This window comes from Chionomys nivalis, chromosome 18 (assembly GCF_950005125.1).
Source record: "Chionomys nivalis chromosome 18, mChiNiv1.1, whole genome shotgun sequence".
In the NCBI taxonomy this organism is placed as follows: Eukaryota; Metazoa; Chordata; class Mammalia; order Rodentia; family Cricetidae; genus Chionomys; species Chionomys nivalis.
The window spans coordinates 27,406,635-27,425,457 of NC_080103.1; the positions used below are offsets into that span (position 1 = coordinate 27,406,635).

General features: G+C 36.3%; 1 protein-coding gene across 2 annotated transcripts in view; it reads left to right on the forward strand.

The window, feature by feature from the left end:
• Olfm3 (olfactomedin 3) overlaps positions 1-18,823 on the forward strand; it is a 186,123-nt gene that overhangs the window by 132,623 nt on the left and 34,677 nt on the right. The window contains exon 1 of one of the 2 annotated variants that reach the window (XM_057793340.1): positions 15,277-15,422. The exons of the other annotated variant lie outside the window; for it this stretch is intronic. Within the exon in view, the coding sequence (XP_057649323.1) occupies positions 15,277-15,422 (146 nt within the window). Of the gene's footprint in view, positions 1-15,276; positions 15,423-18,823 lie in introns of those variants that run through there. 2 annotated transcript variants of the gene reach the window in all.

The following is an 18,823-nucleotide window of genomic DNA, read 5'->3' on the forward strand; positions in this document are numbered from 1 at the left end:
CTTAATGCTGTCTCCGCCTGATGATAGCAGTACAAACTAGCAGTTCAGCATTGTCTATGTCTGCAATAAGCTAAAAATTCTTATCACCATTCATTTTATTATTTATCTATTATTTGTATTTTATAGAAAATTATATTAGATAAACTTAATATATTTTGCATGTTATTTAGCCTTGATTTTCTGCTGGCACAATAAAATTTGAGTTTAATAAAAACTCAAATACATATATTTTCAAACACATGCAAAAAGCTTGAAGTTAATTAAGCCAAATTTCTTTAGCAAGCCTTGGCAATAATAAAAGAAAAAATAATTTTATTTATTTGGATAAATGAGTGATCATTACACGTTGCATTTCAATTATCATATATCTTGCAGAAATTATCCCAAATGCTTGAATTAAAACAATATGAAAATATGTATGTTTATTTGCATAATTAGATAAATTTATTAAGTACTATTAAATATTCTTTAATTTCCCATCTTCATTTATAACTACTTTTAATTAGCACTAGTCAGATCTTACATTGCAAATTACATTCTCAATATGCTCTACAAATTAACAAACTACTTATCATTTTATGAAAGCAAGTTTTAAATTAAGATATTAGTAACTATAAACTATGTACATAATGCATTTTACACTTTTTAGTACCTATTTATTCAACATAATTATAGTATTTAAACAATAGTATTGGGAATAACTTATTTTGTTGAAATACAGAATAGATACATTTAAAGAAATTTTACTCAATTCCAAAACATCATAAAGTTGTATTTATTCTAAAATGATTCTATTGGCTGACATGCAGTCATGATCTTGGTGCTGAAGAGTTGGCATAGCAGCTAAGAGCACCTGATGCTTTGGAAGAAGACCTGAGTTTGGTTCCCAGTAACCTTATGAAAGCTCATGACTGTTCGTAACTCCAGTTCCAGGGGACCCAAAGCCAGTACCCTCCCTTTTCCTTCATAGGCACAAGACAAGCATGTGGCATATATAGGTATATGGAGTCAAAAATACAAAAAGAATTTTTCAAACGTAATGATTTAATTGCAAGAGAGCTGTAACATTTTGGACGTATAAATAAGTACGATATATTCACTTATATTAACCAAAAGTCATGTTTCCACAAATACATTTAGTTGTAGAAACAACTTTCTAGATATCAAAGACATTTAATTTCATCTGTATTTTAATATACAAAATGAATGGTCCTTAGAACTGTACATGCTGATAAAATCTCTCCGTCAATGAAACAAGTTTTTCACTTCCCTGTGTTTTGGAAGGCAAGAAGCTTTATTGCATTGGCTGTCTTACCAAATCTATTAGACTATGTTCTTTGAAAAATTAAGCATTTGATCAAATAGAAGTATTACATTCGTCTTAAATGTATTAATAAAAATCTCTTTCTTTTCCTTTTGAATTAAATCAAGTACAGATAAATAGTTTCTAATCTCAGGTTACATCATTCCTGCTCACTATCCTTGGACTAGCCCACTCACAGACAAAAAGTCAGAAACCTATAGTTCAGATAAAGCAAACTCATGGGATAATACCAAATGGGATGCGTTAGAGTTTAGATATCTGGGAACAGAAATGAAGGGCATAGGGGGAATTATTTTTATTATTCACCTTCTGAGGTTTGTGGGCTTTAAGGATCCGGGAATGTGAGACAAGGATGCCATCTTGTCAGTCACTGAATTGTCATCTTTAACCACGCATATTGACATCTCTAACAAAGATGGCTGCAAATCTTGAAGTAAAGTTAGCAGTTTCTGAAACTCTCTCTACTATAGCAAATGCATATCCATAAGAGAACCTTGTGCTTTCTTAAACCAGGCATCATTGTCAAGAAAAGCCATAGGAATATGAGATGTGGATATAATCTAATTATAATCTAATCAATACGATATGATGCTACAATTAAATCACTCACAGATCACAAGTAACGAATTTTAATATATAATTCAAAATATGAAGAAAAGTTGGGGCTTGCTAGGTGGAATCTCATATGGAGATATCTGGCCTTTAGAAACAAGAGTGGAGAAAGCGAGGGGACTCTGTTACATAAGCAAACCAGCCATGTGCATGAGTACATTGAGCCCAAAATAAGGTCAGATACATTAACACTGTGCAAAAGCCAGGCTTGCTACCATAAGGCCTCATAGTACACCCTGCTTCTGTTTATATAAGTATAAAATATTAATGATTTGGAAACTATGCATTGAACAACATCCATGTATGTACACGAGCATCACTTTCCAGTCAGTCAATTGTGTATGAACTGGCTGAGCATACTTGACACTGTCGGCAGAGCAGGCAAAAGAGAGTGCTGAATCTGAAACTGAGTCCACAGCCCGAGAGCATAACACACACAATGCTGGTGATCTCTTAACTGTGCTTTTCAGAGTCTCAGTCATTTCTAAAACAATTGCTCAGACATCCGTTCTCTGAGACATTGACCTTTGCGAGCATCAACAGCTGTTTGGGGAATCCTGGCAGAGTGAATATTTAATGAGATGTAAAACTATCAAGAATCTTCAGTCACTGTGCATGGCGACAAGACTATTTTAATCAACTAAAGCATGAAATATATGTTATCATAAGGGCAAGCGGCTGGACTTTTCATTAACAGACAGCCTTTGTCCCGAAAGAAGAGGCATGTTTCCTCCGTGTCAATTAGAACTGTAATTACCTAGGGTGAGAATGGTGTATTGGAATTGTAGTGATTGCTATTAACCCTACAGAAGTGAATGTGTATTGCCATGTTAATGAACTTGTATACTTACCTGAATCAGATTGGTCAGATGAATCTCAGGTGTGTGTTCTGAGCATTGCAATCATGTCTAATGGTAATGGGTATGACGAGAATAACCAGGATGTGTAAAACTTTAAAGTATCTCATCAGAAAAGTAGTCAAAATCATGAATTCCTTCACAGAAACAGATATGTTTAAATATCTTGACACCTAAAGGATGATTATAGGAGAGAGAGAGAAATGGAACTCCTGGGTGATACACCAGAAAGAATGGTTGGGGCAAAGAGTGGTAGATGAATTCAATAAGGGCATGCTTATGAGTGGAAATATCCAATAGCCAAGCATTAAATTGCATAGTATTGAGCTTTGTTAACATGAAAAGTATTCAAGTTGAAAATTAAAGTATCAGAGATGTCACAAGGAGCATTCACTATAACATGAAATCTTTACTGGACAGGCAGCCTTTAAGCCTCAATCTGATAGAAATTTCTCCTCATCTTTTGGGCACAAGCTGGGTCCTATAATGTTTCTCCATGCCCCTTTGGGTATGGGAGTGTCCTTAAATTTAGTTGCAGGTGGCCGGGCGGTGGTGGCGCACGCCTTTAATCCCAGCACTTGGGAGGCAGAGGCAGACAGATCTCTGTGAGTTCGAGACCAGCCTGGAACAGAGCTAGTTCCAGGACAGGCTCCAAAACCACAGAGAAACCCTGTCTTGAAAAACCAAAAAAAAAAAAAAAAATTAAATTTAGTTGCAGGTGAAAACCAGGAGCTCATGAAAGGCACAATTATACGTTGCACTCCAAACCTACTAACTAGATAACATTTCTGGTGAAATGTGGTCAGGGAATCTTTATTAGCAAAAGCAAAAGTGGTTGAGCTTTAGCTAAACCACCGTGCAAAGCGGAGTAAAGGGATGGTTCCTAAGGTCCATCCCTTTACTGGCTGGTTAGGTATTAGAAATTGTGCTTTGAACTATGCAACGACTGAGCAGTGCCCCTTATAAAACAATTTTCTCATGGGCTTTTATTTGAGTGAAAGGAGGACAGCTAGATAATAAGAACAATAACAACGCTTGCCGGTGAGATAGGTATAGAGCCCAGCACATCGTAGGCCTCTCCCCACCTCGTTTGTATAAGCAGCCTATGAGGTTAACCTCTACATAACTGCTTTTGTCACTTTATCAAAGGATGGAGAACCAAGGTACTTTGTTCTCTAAAATCACAGACTATTAGAAACTTTGCCTTTTGAAACCGGATCAGTAAAAATGGAATAGCCCACTTTTGCCTGGAGGATTTGAGTCACTTTGACACCAAGAAGCAGCCTCAATTTTCAACCCAGGTGCAAAGCTTTAGATAAGGGTTTTTCAGACACAATATTCAACATTTATCTTAACTTTGTAGTTGCCAAGGAAACAGAAACCAGCGTCCACTTTGCAACTCAGACCTGACGTTAAATGCTTCGCATTGAGCATTGCTCATTTTGAGCACTATCAAGAGTCTGTTTTAACCACTGTCAAGACACATCCTCCCCACAGCCATGTTTTCAGCTTTGTTTCTTCTTTAGTTTGGGAGCAGACTTTCTGGTACCTCTGCAGTGCTGTATTGTCTGATGTAAGAAGTTCATAACACTCCACTTAGATCATGTCTTACACCTCATCTGTTTTTCTCTTAATTCCTACCCGAGCACTGACACCACTGCCCAACTGCTCTCGTGACTGTCATTCTCCCACTTTGGTTACCCATCTGTATTTACTTTGTCTAGCAAACCTATCTGGTTTCATTCCTTGAATTAGTTGGTTTTGTGTTGTAGTGATACAAACAAGACAATTACAGTTCATAGTTCCAGAGAATCCAGCCCAAGGACAATGTGTGCACAGCCTTGGACCTCTAGTAATGGTGTAAGACAACAATGGCAGGAAGGTCTTTTTTTAAAAAATATTTATTTATTTATTATGTATACAATATTCTTTCTACCTGTATGCCTGCAGGCCAGAAGAGGGCACCAGATCTCATTACAGATGGTTGTGAGCCGCCATGTGGTTGCTGGGAATTGAACTCAGGACCTTTGGAAGAGCAGGCAATGCTCTTAACCACTGAGCCATCTCTCCAGCCCTGGCAGGAAGGTCTTGATGGAACAGATTCTTTCTGATCCATCCACTAGTGCTTTAGTACATGCCTTCACATATGCTTACACATACACACAAAGACAAAACAAAAATAAATATTGTTAATATTATAATTTTCATCATAGTAAGTTGATGACCCAAAATAAGGCTTAACATGTTTACTTCATTGGTGTCCTTAAAAGAAACTGAAACACAGTTCTACAAATGGTTTTCTGAAAATAGGAAGCAATGCACAGTTAAGCTATAAAACTTGAAGATTAAAAAGTAGTAATAATAAGACATTAAAAAATTAAAAGAACTTTTATAAAGAGAGGCAACCATTGTCAAAAAGGTTTCCCCTTATTAGTTATTGGTCAATTGACTTCTCTTTGCCACCGTCATGCTGTGAGATGAGTATTCACAAAAGGAACTTGTTTTTGAGTCAGGTTACTTTGAAATCCAAAGAGAAACTCCAAGGTAAGCTCATCCAGTTGCATCTGTATGGAGTTGTGGTAGCTGTCTGGTCTTAACAAGTTTGATGAACTTTTGCAAAACTATACAAGTCTCATGATACTTCCAAAGATGACATGTTTGACTCACTCCAAGTTCAGATTTGTAGAAATTCTTATTTAACTGTGTTTACCTACCCAGAGCTTTCAAATCACAAAGCCACCTTGACTACACATATTGATGAAGGGCCAATAATGACAGGCACTATACAGCTGGAGCCAATACACAAAACCAGCTCAGCAGAGCTCCTGCTATTTATGCGAATTTGATAAATGCAGTTACAAATGTAATTCCCTTTTTCATTTTGATGTTTGGGGTTGTTTACCACCATCCACTTTTGGTTCCTACTAAATACACATTTCAAATCTCCATGAGGGAGATAAGCTTTATGGAACAACTTGTAACAACTTTTCAGAAAATTGCACACTCGAAGATCCAATTTTGTTCTTTCACGCTTGCCCTGAAACAGTCCCCTTTCTGATCACCAGGCAATTTCTCACGCTCTTTGAGATTTCTCTTCCCGAACAATTTTTTTTTTTTTTGCGGATATGCTTTTGGCAATAGTTTAACACTGGAGTCTGCCCTGGTGAGTTAGGTGAATTAGAAAAATTTGAAATTAGAATCCAATGAAAATGAGGCAGAGATTAAATCCTTACCTGAGAGCCAGTCTCCCTGGTGAGAGCTTTGTTCTGTCCTGTTATTCAAAGATAAATCCACTAAGAGAAAAGTTGCTGCTTTTTATATCTTCTGTGCTCACCTGAGAGAATGGTAATTGCTAAACTGCGGTGCTTTTCCCGAATAATTCTAATTATTTTTAAAACAAAAATTTTAAATCTAGCACGAGTTATAATATTGTTGTTTAAACTTTGGTCATGTCAAGAAGATACATTTCTTTGAACATATTCTCTACTTAGAATTACACTACTATTTAGAATGCAACTACACACTCTAATTCTGGCTTTTCATTTCTTTGTTTTGTGAACTTACTTAAGGTGACTGATTGTCCCTTGGTGCTTTGTTTCTTATTGATAATTTAGTTACATTAGTAGTCACATTCCATAGGGGTTGCATGTGCAGATGTCATAGAACAATGACCAGCAGGATTAAATTGGAAGGCTTTAACAGAAATCTTTTGCAATGAGTTTGTTTCCTGTAGCTTCTGGAATAATATCCTTAGATAAAAAACATCCTAAAAAGATGAATATTTTGCATGTCCAAAGTTAAAATTTCAAATACTTTAAGAAGATAAATCTTTTTGTTTGGTTGGTTTTTTTGGTTGTGTTTGTTTGTTTGTTTCTTCAAGACTGGGATACTTTGTAGCTTTGGAGCCTGTCCTGGAACTAGCTCTTGTAGACCAGGCTGGGCTCCAACTCACAGAGATCTGCCTCCCTTTGTCTCCCAAGTGCTGGGATCAAAGGCATGTGCCAGCACCACCCACCTAGAAGATAAATCTTTATATTGACTATTTTCTATAAATTTTATGGCCCTTGATACTTTATCTCACATAAAAAATAATAAAATAAAAAAGACACCTATGTCCTTTCTTTCTCCAGGTTGTACTAAAGAAACAGTTTAAAGTTTTCCTTGGCATGCCTATGAAAAAAACTTGATTTATAGCTTATCACCTTGTGGTAAGTGTGTTAATGCAACAGAATATTTTACTCTCACAATTTTCAAAGAGTTGGAGGCTCCCTGACAGCTCAAGCTACACACGAGGAAACTGTGCCTGGAGAGGTTTAACAATAGGAGCATAGACTAGAAATAGTTTTGAGTGTGCCACTCTGTTAGCGACAGAACTTAATTCACATAAATGTCTTCATCTCCCAAATGAAGATCCTAAGACCCAGAGCAAGAGAGTGGCAACTAAGGGCTCTCTGTTCCACCATTCTGCCTTCCATTTCCTTCTACCTTAATTTGGATTTATATTTTCCTCACTTTTTCAATTCTGTATAAAAAGTTATAATAATATTTTAAAGCACCAGAATATGTTTCTCCCTCACACACCCATGTTCTTCTTTGAAGTAGCAACAGCAGCTGCCAGAGGAGGATCCCCTGGGCTTATAGAGCAGCAATCAGTTCCACGGATGAAGACAAAGAGGGGAAGACAGAAATCCCCTCGCTAAAGATCCACACTAATGTTTTCCACCTAAATTTATTCTTTCCATACCAAGTGGTTTTGAAACAATACTAAAATTTCAAGGCAAGGAGAACAATGGGTGACCTAGATGCAAAATATTTCCTTTGGTATCAGGGCATGGCTTTCCAGGACCAAAGTGTGGCCTCTGGTTGGTTGTTAAGGATGGTTTTTAGTAACAAAGTGTGGCCTCTGGTTTTCAATGGCAAATGTGAATAAGACTGAGATAATTAAACACAGTTCTATTTCCAATTCATTTTTCTATTTCTCTTCACTATTGTAGCTTGCACATTTAAGATATACATGATATTGTGGAAGATATATAGATGATAAAATATTTTTGTTTGCTTGCTTGCTTGTTTTTAAATAATTGACCATTTCAATGACCCACAGTTTTTTCCATTTTCACTATGGTAGAGGAAACTTGAAAGGTCACAGGCCTTAGACTAGATTGTTCTTACACTTAGTTATGGCTTTGGTTTCAGAGACCAGCCTCGACAAGTTTATAAGTTCTAGGGTAGGGGCATGAGGATTAGAAATGTTCAACAGTCTACTGCCATAGCACCCTGAAGGCGCCCCATCTCATCTGATCTCGAAAGAATAGCAGGGTCAGGCCTGGTTAGTATTTGGGTGGGAGAAATGGTCAACAGAATAGACAGAGTTACAAAAGAAATAAAGAAACATAGGTTAGTACCCGGAAAGAAACTCAGTGAAAACTGAATATTGAATCTACCCACGTTTATTTTTCATACACTTTTATATCCCAATATAAAAGGGGTGGAAGAAGGAAAAAAAAAACCTGTTTTAACATGACACAAAGAACAACCAGAACAGTTACTTACTTCAGTACCAAGCCATTATTTCCTGAGTAAAGTATTTTGATATTTTGGTCAGGATATGCAGCAAATATACCCTGCCCAAGTATCCTGTAAGCAGCCACTTCCTATGTCAAACCTCCTATTTTAAAATGAAGGAGCAGGAATAGGCTTGAATGTTCTGACCTTAGGTCAGGGTGGAGCAGATCCACCTCTCTGGTCCTAAGTCAAGTTTTCTTGTTTGTAGCCTCAACTACTGTCAACAACTTTGAAAGAATGAAAATAAGTTCAAACTCTCTGACCTTTAGTCAAGGTGGAAAAGACTCTCACCTGTGTGCCTTTAAATTTTGAAAAACTTGAGGCTTATCAGCAGAAAATACAACAAGAGTTGGGACTAGTACTTTTTGAATTGAAACATAATTGCTTGCTTTCTAAATCTGTAAACTGGAAGAAAAAAATAGTACTTGCAACTAATGTTTGATTCTTTAACCATCATAAACACACAAAGCACACATCATTCATTCCAAAACACATGCAAAGTATAATTCTTAAATATTTTATATTGGTTTAGTTTTGTAATGATAGACTTTACTGTCAATTAATTCTATTTTCACAATTAGTAATATTTTATTCAGAATGAACTATATACCTGACACTTTCCTGTACACTGGGAATTCCCCAAGAATATGGGGAATGTGATGGTATCTCTGCCCTCAAGGAGCCTGGTTTACAGAGGAGAAAACAGAAAATAATGAATCAGAAGAAATAACACAGTACTTAACTAGCAACTACAGAGAGAGAAAAAATAGGAAGAGATTGAAGCAAACAAGCAATCAGGAGGAATAAGAGGTTAGTATGGCCATAAAGAGCTAATTTTTGTACAGAAAACAAAAAGCAAGTGAGGCAGTAATAGGAAGACTGCATCTCAGCAGAGAAAAAGAAAGGAAAAGACCACGAGCTAGAAGATGACCTTGCAAGAAACAAAATGTCAGCTAATAGATGTAAGAGAATATTTTATATAAAACTTTCCACTTCAAATTATTTACTGTAACTCCAACAGAAATCTATTGGGTTTTAGCAGAATAATACCATCCAAATTATAACTTAACAGGATTATTTTGATTAATAAATTATAATAAGTGAATGGAGTGGCTTTAGATCAAGGTTAATCTTGTAATAACCCCAATGAGAAACCACGTGATTTTAAGGAGAATGGTACCTGTGTAAAAGGTCCAGTTCTAGGTACGTTTGGAAGGTAGAAACTAGATTGTCAATAAAACTGTCAAGAAATATATGGAGAAATAGTTGCAGTTGAAAATGGAAAAAAATTAATTGATGTCTTCTTCTACAGTCTCATGCATATTTCTAACATATTCTGGTCATTCTCCTTTCCTCATATTCTCATCATTCCACATTCACCAACCACCTCCCCCCCCCCCCCATCATGTCCTCATTTTCCTTTTCATGTGTTGTTGCTTTGAGCCTCACTGGGTTTAACCAGGGCTGTGCGCAGGAGCGAGAGTGGGGAACTATCTACTGAAAGATGAGTAGTTCATCACTGGTTACAAAACTGTGGAAGATGAGTTCACAGACATGCCAGCTAACTAAAACGGTAAAGGTTACAGAAATGGATCCATAAGCATAGCATTGTTGTTTATTTGGGAAAGTATTTTTGTTGTTATTGTTGTTCCTTTAGTTTTGTTTGCTCAGGTTTGGGGAGTCATATGAAGGGCTTGTTTATAACATGCTCAATTAAAGATGCCTATTAAACACTGAAAGTGGAGATGTCAAGTAGATAATTGGAAATGCAAGTCTGAATTGATAGGAGAGGTCTTTGAGGAAGAAATGAATTTGGGAGTCATTAGCATATAGATGAGGAAGAATCAACAAAGGCAATAAAAAGGGAGGTCAGGAAGTTGGAGGAAAACTAGGTGAGCTGTATTCTGTATGTCAAGTGAAGAAATCATTTCAAGGAGAGAAAGCTAATATTGATGAAAGTCAAGGAAGTTGAAGTCTGAAAATTGACTGCTAGAGCTAGCAATGTGGAATCAGAGCCTTGAAATGGGTAGAATTCATGCTATATTGTATTGGTGCAACAAGAGAAAAATGTTAACAATATATCTGATTAGGAAGACAGAAACTGAAGATGATGAATGGAATTAGTTATCTTCAGAAGATACACTAATAAAGATAAGAGAGAAAGAAATTACTGGAGAAAAAATAGGCTCAAGAATTTGCTAAAATGTTCATGAAGTAGCTTAGTGGTAGAGTACTTGTCTAGTTTGAATAGGCTGTTGGTTTGTTTACCCTGCACTGAAGAAGTTCATATATAAATTAAGAGATGCAAAATAATTCTTGTCTGTATCTAGGAATGAGCCACTAAGAATGAAAAATACTGATATTGGAAAAAGAGGAATTAAAATAGTTTTCTTTGAGATCTTGGTCCAAACACTGGACCAAGACTGGACTATCAACACTGTCCAGGAACTTGTGAGAAATAAAAATTATTTTGCTCTTGCTACAGCTAAGTCAGAACCTGCTGTTGGTACCTAGGAATCTGGGCCTTAGCAAGTGGCTGAGAGATTATGACCATAAACTGAAAGGTCTTGAATGACTTCATGAAATTGGGAAGGTCAGTTTAATGTAGGAGCACAGAAATGTATCTTTGACACAGGAGAATATGTAGACTAAACAGTGGAGAAAGACGCTGCCAGCGGGCAGCGATGGTCACGCAACTCTACAGAATTATTTTGTAACTGGTACAGATTTTCAGCATTTGGAGAATCACATTCAGTCCTTCTCTTCTACATGGTGCTCAGATATTAGGAAATTGATGGCGCTCAGGAAAGTTGTATTGTTTTCTTCAACAACAGTGACCAAAATGTATGATTGTGTGTCTGAAAAGCTCAACTCAGCCTGCGAAGTTATATTACTGTGATTCTTTAAACAGCATTGTTCATTCAACTGCTCTTTTCAGCCAGTCCCAAAGTTATCATTCCATACAAAACATAAGCACATGTATTGAATGCGTGCAGTGTTACAAACACTGCCAAATGTCTTCTTTATTCCAGTCTTCTGAATTGCCATCCCACACAGCCCTTCTCCATTTTACAGAGTACAATATGTAGATTCAAAGGATTAATATCATCTCACTAGCAAATGCCTTTTAGTACTGCAGTAAAGAAAGGGCTGCATCTAGGCCTGATTTCTATAGCCCTTTGCATCTTAAGTCTTCTGTTTGATGCTTATTCTTTTCATATTCCAATTTAATTTGCTTATTCCTTGTCATTTATCAAGTCCATTCTAGTTTGGTTCTTATTTTTTAGCCAATCAACATGTACTTTTAGTATCTGCTTAGGCTATATTTCCCAGAAACACACACATAGACTCATGCAAGCATGTATGCATGCAGGCACGTGCATCACACACTCAATAGCACCAAATGTTCCCCAAATTAGGAAACATATTTTGAGAATTAAAGCAACACTAAACTTTTACACTACAAATCAAAGGAAAAACTTACAGTAATAAAGCATGCCAGTGTTATATGATATTGGCTATAAATCTTTCCCTTAAAATAGATTTACTTATTAATTATTTATCATATAGTTCTTTCATTAAACACTCTCTGAAATAATAAGACAGGCTACCTTTGAGAAACTAATGAATAAACATATTAGTCAATAGATTTCAGCATTCCATGCACCATAATTTTTGGTTCTAGATTTTATAGTTATTGATTTGCTATGAGATGATAAAAAGAAAATAAATTTGTAGTTAGGTTGTATTTTCTGTGAGATGGTTGCACTGAAAATTATACTTCTTATTTATCTGAAATAGAGGACATTGTGTTTGTTAACATTTAATGACGTGCATAGGTAATAAATTTAATGGTTATCTTTAATTAAAGTCAAAATAAAACCACAAGTAGTTTTAAGACTGTGATTCACTAACTATTACATTTTTTTAAGTCTGCAATCTTCACACAATATACAGGTTGTATGACCTTAATGATTAACTCTTTCCTGAAATTCAGATGTGGACTCATCACTGTCCTGTAATTATCTGTAGCACAGGTGACTCACATTGGGTGTTGGACAAGGAATTCAACCTTGTGCCAAAAGCCTTGATCCTGTCTTTATTTCTCATCCTGATGGATCATGCCCATCTCCCCCTTCAAACCTAGGATTGTTGGTGGACAATTTTCCTTCACATCTCTCATTTGTTGCATCAACTAAGAGCTGCCACAACTCCAGTAAAATCCTTATCAATACCACTGAGAATTTCTTCTGTTATCTCACCATCTCTCTCCTAAGCAATGGGACTATCACTCCAAGTGACTTTTCCTTGTCTCTCATTCTGATTTTTCTCTGTGCAGCCTCTGCATATCTACCCTGAATCCTAAACATGCCAGTTGTATTTCACCACATGAAAGTAATGGCATCACGGTTTTACCTTAAACCATAGCATTACACACCAGATAAAATTTAAATATATTTGGGGGATCCTGAAGTCTTGGATCTGGCCACAGTTCCTGTTTCTTGATGCAGTTCTGACTATTTATTCATTATCACTCATACTGTGCTGTGGAAATTCTAAAACCAAGGGGTTTCTTCTCTTAAACACATGCTGCTAACTTCTACACAGAAAAAAAAAAAAGCCTAGCCTCCATTTAAAAAACTAGAACTAACTTTTAAAATGGAAAAGCTTTAATAGGTAATGAGAGTACTGCAAACTATTTAGGTCTTTGTAAATTGAAGTTATTTTAATTTCTCACAATTAATAATCATTATAATTTGAGCTTTTCTACTTCACTGTGGCAATTAAACCTCTTGTAATAACAACATATTTCAGCTTTTATGCTGTTCATAAACATGACTGAATCATACACTTGGACTATTGTTGTTTCTCAGTATGCAGGTTCACTTATTTGCATCTCTGGGAAATTGAAAGGAGCATTCTATTTGTGTTCCTTTTGTTATTTTTCCCTTTCTTTGTAATGTGCAAATAAGAGCCCATTCTTCTGTGATATTCAATCCTATATTCTTCTAAAGATGTTATTATTTTGTTGACTGATAGTTCATTAATGAGTACAATTACCATCTGCCACATTGCTTCTTAAACTATCCCATAATTGCATGTGTATTAATTTTCAATTGTGGATATTAAGCTTTGCTAAAATTACCCTCTCCTTTATTAAAGCTGGTTGAGTTCCAGGTGTATTTTCAAAACATTTAGATTTCTAGAGCTACTTTGTAGTCTTACATTGTAAGACAGTAGCACTAATGTAAAATGTCACACTGCTTCCCTTGACTGCTATTTCTTGCTACTTTGTGCATAGACTGATGTGCTTAATCCTTATTGATCTCTCAAATGGTACAGGATTTTTAAGGACAAAAAGAAATGGTGTTTGCTTTTCTGGGTGTGATTTTTAAAACATAAAGACAAAAGGAAATCATTTGGATATATTTTAAAGAGAAAGGAATATTAACTAGACTCCGAGCTAATAGATTCAAGAAACATTTCAAGGCTCTTAGCATCCACCCCACTTTAAAGTTTCTTGAGGGTAAAACAGACATATGCTTTAAATAAATATCTATTTCAATTGTATTAAATATTGTGTTTGTCCTGATAATACTGTTGAAATGCATACATACACACATACATACATACATACACACACACATACACACTTGGCTAAAAATCTTACATACAACAAAGAATTAGCCTAAGGAATAACAATGATATTTTTCTTTTCTCTGACTCAATTCTTTCCATTTTATCTTAATTCCTCCATATTTTCTCTAATGTACTTTTTCATTTTTGTTTTAAAATGCATAAACGGATCAAAAGAATGCAGTGGTCTCTAATTTGTTCCACCCAGAACCTGAGATTGAGATGAAACCTGTTTATCATATCTACAGAAAGAATATAACAAAATTCCACATAATATTTGAATTTCAGAGCTGGAGAGGGCCTCAGCCTGAAAGGATGCATTTTATAGGAAAACACTAAAACTAAAGAAGTTTATGTCACCACTCTGACTCGCTGCTGACAAGTAGGGAACAACAACCAGATCCTCACAATTCCTGCACCCATTTTTAATAGATCACACGTTCTTGCGGGTCACGGTTTTCAGTACTGTTCTGTGCGACTTCACAAAGTGAAAATAAAGCTAATGAGGTCTGAAGTAGGACTGAGAAGCTCCAAAGGAGAGTGGAAAGTATGTGCTCTCCAAGGCAAAACTAGAAATAAAGAAAGCCAGCAACACAAGTTTCCCTTGATGGCCCGCTCTTGTGTCTGTTGGGGTGTGAGGGTGTAAGGTGCCTAGGGGCGACATTCACACCGGCAGTAGCTGCTAATCTTTGGCTGTGGTTTTAAAGTGAGGACACTCATTTTGGGCTGCTGTTTGAACAAGTGATCTCCTGTTCTCTCTGCATGATCATCTTGGAAATTACTCAGACTGTTTTCATGCCTCTGAAGGCACTCTGGTCTTGCCCAGAGAAATCTGTATAAATTAAGTTTGGCATTTGAAATGTGCACTTTGGCAGAACCCCATTTAGAGGCTTTCAACTTTGCTATGAATGATAAAGAAAAACTGATTATACACAAAACCCAGAGGAGACGACTCTGTTCACAGAATCAGTGCAGTGGGGCTGGAAAAGCTCGCCTTCTCCTGTCCTTCAACCTCTCTCTGCTCTGAGCATTAGGAGGAACCAAACCCTAGCAAGAATATTTTGTTTGTCTTGCAAAGTGTCCTAGAAAGGTGGAAAAGGAAGGCAAGACACTTGCCATGAGGGTGGGGGAAGGAGGTTTCCAGATCTGCCTGGTGATTAGAGCTGGGCTGTTGATCTCTTTTCATGCTGTAGATGTGGCTGGCTGCAGTCACGCCTCCCGCTGCCAGCCGGGCTCCGGGCTCCTAATCAGTCACTATGAAAACTCATTAGCTCCACAGCAATGAGTGCTCCACTGCTGAAGCTTGGCGCTGTGCTCAGCACCATGGCAATGATCTCAAACTGGATGTCCCAAACTCTCCCATCCCTGGTAGGACTGAACATCACGAGGCTGTCGGCTCCAGATACCTTAGTAAGTCACTCTCTTGGGTTTGGCCGTCTTGGGACGTGGGGTGTATTAAAATAGTGGGCGTTGTGAATTTCAAAGACTGGGAGTCTGCTGCTCTCTTCATTGGTGGACTTCAAAGATAGAATATCTGTGTGATAACTCTACTCTATGGATATTTATGAAGACTTTAAAGTTACAACAAGAAACGAGGGAGAGGAAATTGCTGGGGAATTAGCTATTAAAAAAAAGAAGGCTGGTGTTATTAAATTCTTAAGAATTTTACGTTTTAACCAAATTAATGAGATCTGGAAGGATTCCTTAATATGCTTTGGTTTTCACTATTTTGTTTCATGTGCTGTCTGAAACCTTTATAATTTTTCCTACAGAATAAACTATAGAGAATATTTGTCTTAATCTGTTTTTACCACAACAGGCTCTTCGTTTGGAATGCAATGCCTATGGCAATTTCTAATTAATTCAGGCAGAGAAGTCAACACCTTTTAAGCATAAATGAATTATAAAACGACCTCAGCAAATTAACGCTGGCCAAAAAGATATGTAAAACAACTAAAGACTGTGAACCACAGAAAACAAACCCAATAAAAACTTCTTCTTTCTGTATTATTTAGTATTCCATACAGAAATTTCCTGGCATAAATCCATCTTATATAGTCTTCATCTATATAAAATTAATAAGTCTTAATCCTTAACATATTTTAGTAAAGCTTTCTCTGGTATTTTGAAATTAGGCGTGTTTAACCACAGTCTTAAATATTTTAAGAAAAATATAAGTTAGTAGTTTTACAAATGAAAATGTAAATTTTCAAATAAAAGACATATTCTAAAAATTGTCCTGCTATCAAATAAAGTATTCAGAAAAATGAAATACTTGAAGTTTCTATCTTGTACATCATTGTAGTGGAACATGCCAAAGAGAGAAGCCCTCCATTATAAGTGTTGTTTGTAGCTTCTAATAATAACTTATCAATCAATGAACAATTAACCGTGTACTCTGAATTACATAATTTGTCAGTTTCTCCCAGTATGGAAAACACCAGCAAAGTCCATGGGATTCGGATACAACCTACTTTCCCCATTTACTTCTTGAGAGTCCTTCATGGCACCTTAGCTCCTTTTGGGTGGAGTCTCTCCATAACCTGCCTAGCAAAACCTAGCATCAGAGTTGTCAAGATTTACAGCCATACAGACAGCATATGTAATTAATGAACATTTATACAACAAAATTTTTAGTTATTTAATAATTACTGAGCCAACTGTTTTCAAGGTCCAAGGTTTTCTATTTTAAAAAACACAGTTGTTTAATTAGCACTCTTAGAAAGATGATTGTTAACAAATAGTGAGTTATATATTAACTATGGGGTATAGACTCTTTTGTATATATAGGCACCAACTTATATGTTTTCTACTGTTATTAAATGAAGAGAACCAAATTTCCAAGAGTCATACTTTTCTCTTTAAGAATTTTAAATATGCTCTTAAGTTTAAAGTGAATGATGACTGGTTGAGAATTTGTCAATCAAATATGAATTATTGCTGTAAATGTGGGTACATCCAAGTATATCAGTTCTTTGGCTATTCCTCCATGTCAAACAAAAGCAAACAGAAAAGCGTACAGAATTCTAAATGTCTCATATGGCTCATCTTCACACATCAGTAAATGGTATTCTAGTATTTTCTGAAATGGAGAAATATTAGATTATAAACCTATTTCATCTTATTTGATTCTTTAGTGAGAGCTAGTGTCTATTACTTAATTTTTCAAGATGATTGTTCATACCTTAGAATCTCCATGGTAGAGAGGGAGGGAATCAGTACATGTTTAGAGAAATAAAAAATGTTGATGTGGGGAGGATATATCAGACCATTGCAACTGCCTGGCCTGGCTGTGTTCACAATATCGTTTATTTATTTATTCACTCAATTCTTTACACTGCACATCAATTCAATATGTGCAGAATATTTTTTTCAATTAAAACTGGGAAGGAAATGCAATGTGTGAAAGAGGTTATAGTTCAAATCTCTGGCAGGAGGAAACACTTGCTGGGCTTCTACCATCTGCTTGCTTCCCACACAATCAAACCCTTGCCCCAGTGAAGACACTGCACAGAAACCTAGAGCTCTGGGGTTTAATCTGAGTTCTGAATGAGATAATCAAACATCTACACTCTACAATGGGACAACTGACTCAAAATATGTACAAAACCAATGGGATTTCTATAGTAACCATATAGAACCAAACCATAAGACCACACTTCTGCACAGTGTAATGTGTCTCTGGGATCTCACCTGCTATTCCTTAGCCTTCATGGCTTCAAGTGTCTATAGAGTTCACACTGCCTTGCTCAAACTGTTTCTCATATTCCTGGACTTTTCTCTATTTATCTCCTTCCTGCACACCTACATCCTCACAATTTAAAATATGTTTACTCATCTCCTTGACCTCAGAGAGTAATAAAAAAAAAAGCTAAGTAAAACAATTTTATATCTACCATTCTTAAAGTTATTACAATAAAGAAGAAAAGAAACTTCTAAACGGCATTATAGACATCGAGGAAGAGGTAAAGGGATTTTTTGACCAAGAGGTTCCCCCCCATTACTTTCAAATAATTCCATAAGAGATAACTACTTCTGTTTTCACATAGCTTCCTCTCAAGATGATTAATTAGATGAAGGAGATACACCCCTTCAGTACAGTATGCACAGCTAAATGTTGTGGGTCAGCTGTCTTATCAATTTTACCCTTCTGTGTTCTATGTCTGTGTTAATCAATATGAATGAGATTAACCCTCAACGTTGTAGAAATCACACACATGCACACACCCACACATACATAAGTCTCAACTGTGTTTCATGATTGCAAGTCATTGTGACAGGAGAAACAAAACAAAATGCAGAGTTATGCAAATATTATCACAGTTTCTCTTAAAAAAAAAAGACAATGGTTTCAAATGACCTGAAAATGAAGCAAGAAAGTATGAGTTTGAAACGTTAGGAGACAATTAAATGGGCTTAAGCAGGTGCCTACAGAGTAGGAAGTGTGTGATTGTTTCAAGAGTTCAGGGAGGTTTCCAGTTCAGAGGATTTTGCCTACCAGGAACTAATTAAATATAACCAATTAAATACAGCTCTTTAAGTCATGAAGTCCCTCTTGTTTTTCTTTAAATGGTGATACCACTCTTAATTTTCTTGCTTGAGAGTTTTTTCTTCACACTGGAGTGGATTCATGGCCTTTGGAGAAGCTGGGCGAGTCTGCCTCAGGTCTCAGAAGGCTCAGGCCCCCTCTGGCACTTCTCTCTGATGAAAAGTCACTTCCCCTGGATACTGAGCTTCTGAAAAAAAAATCCCTCTCCTTGTGGAAACTTTACCAAGAATAACCTGGAAAAGAGCAATTAAAAAAGCAGAGAGTGTTCAGCAGATACTG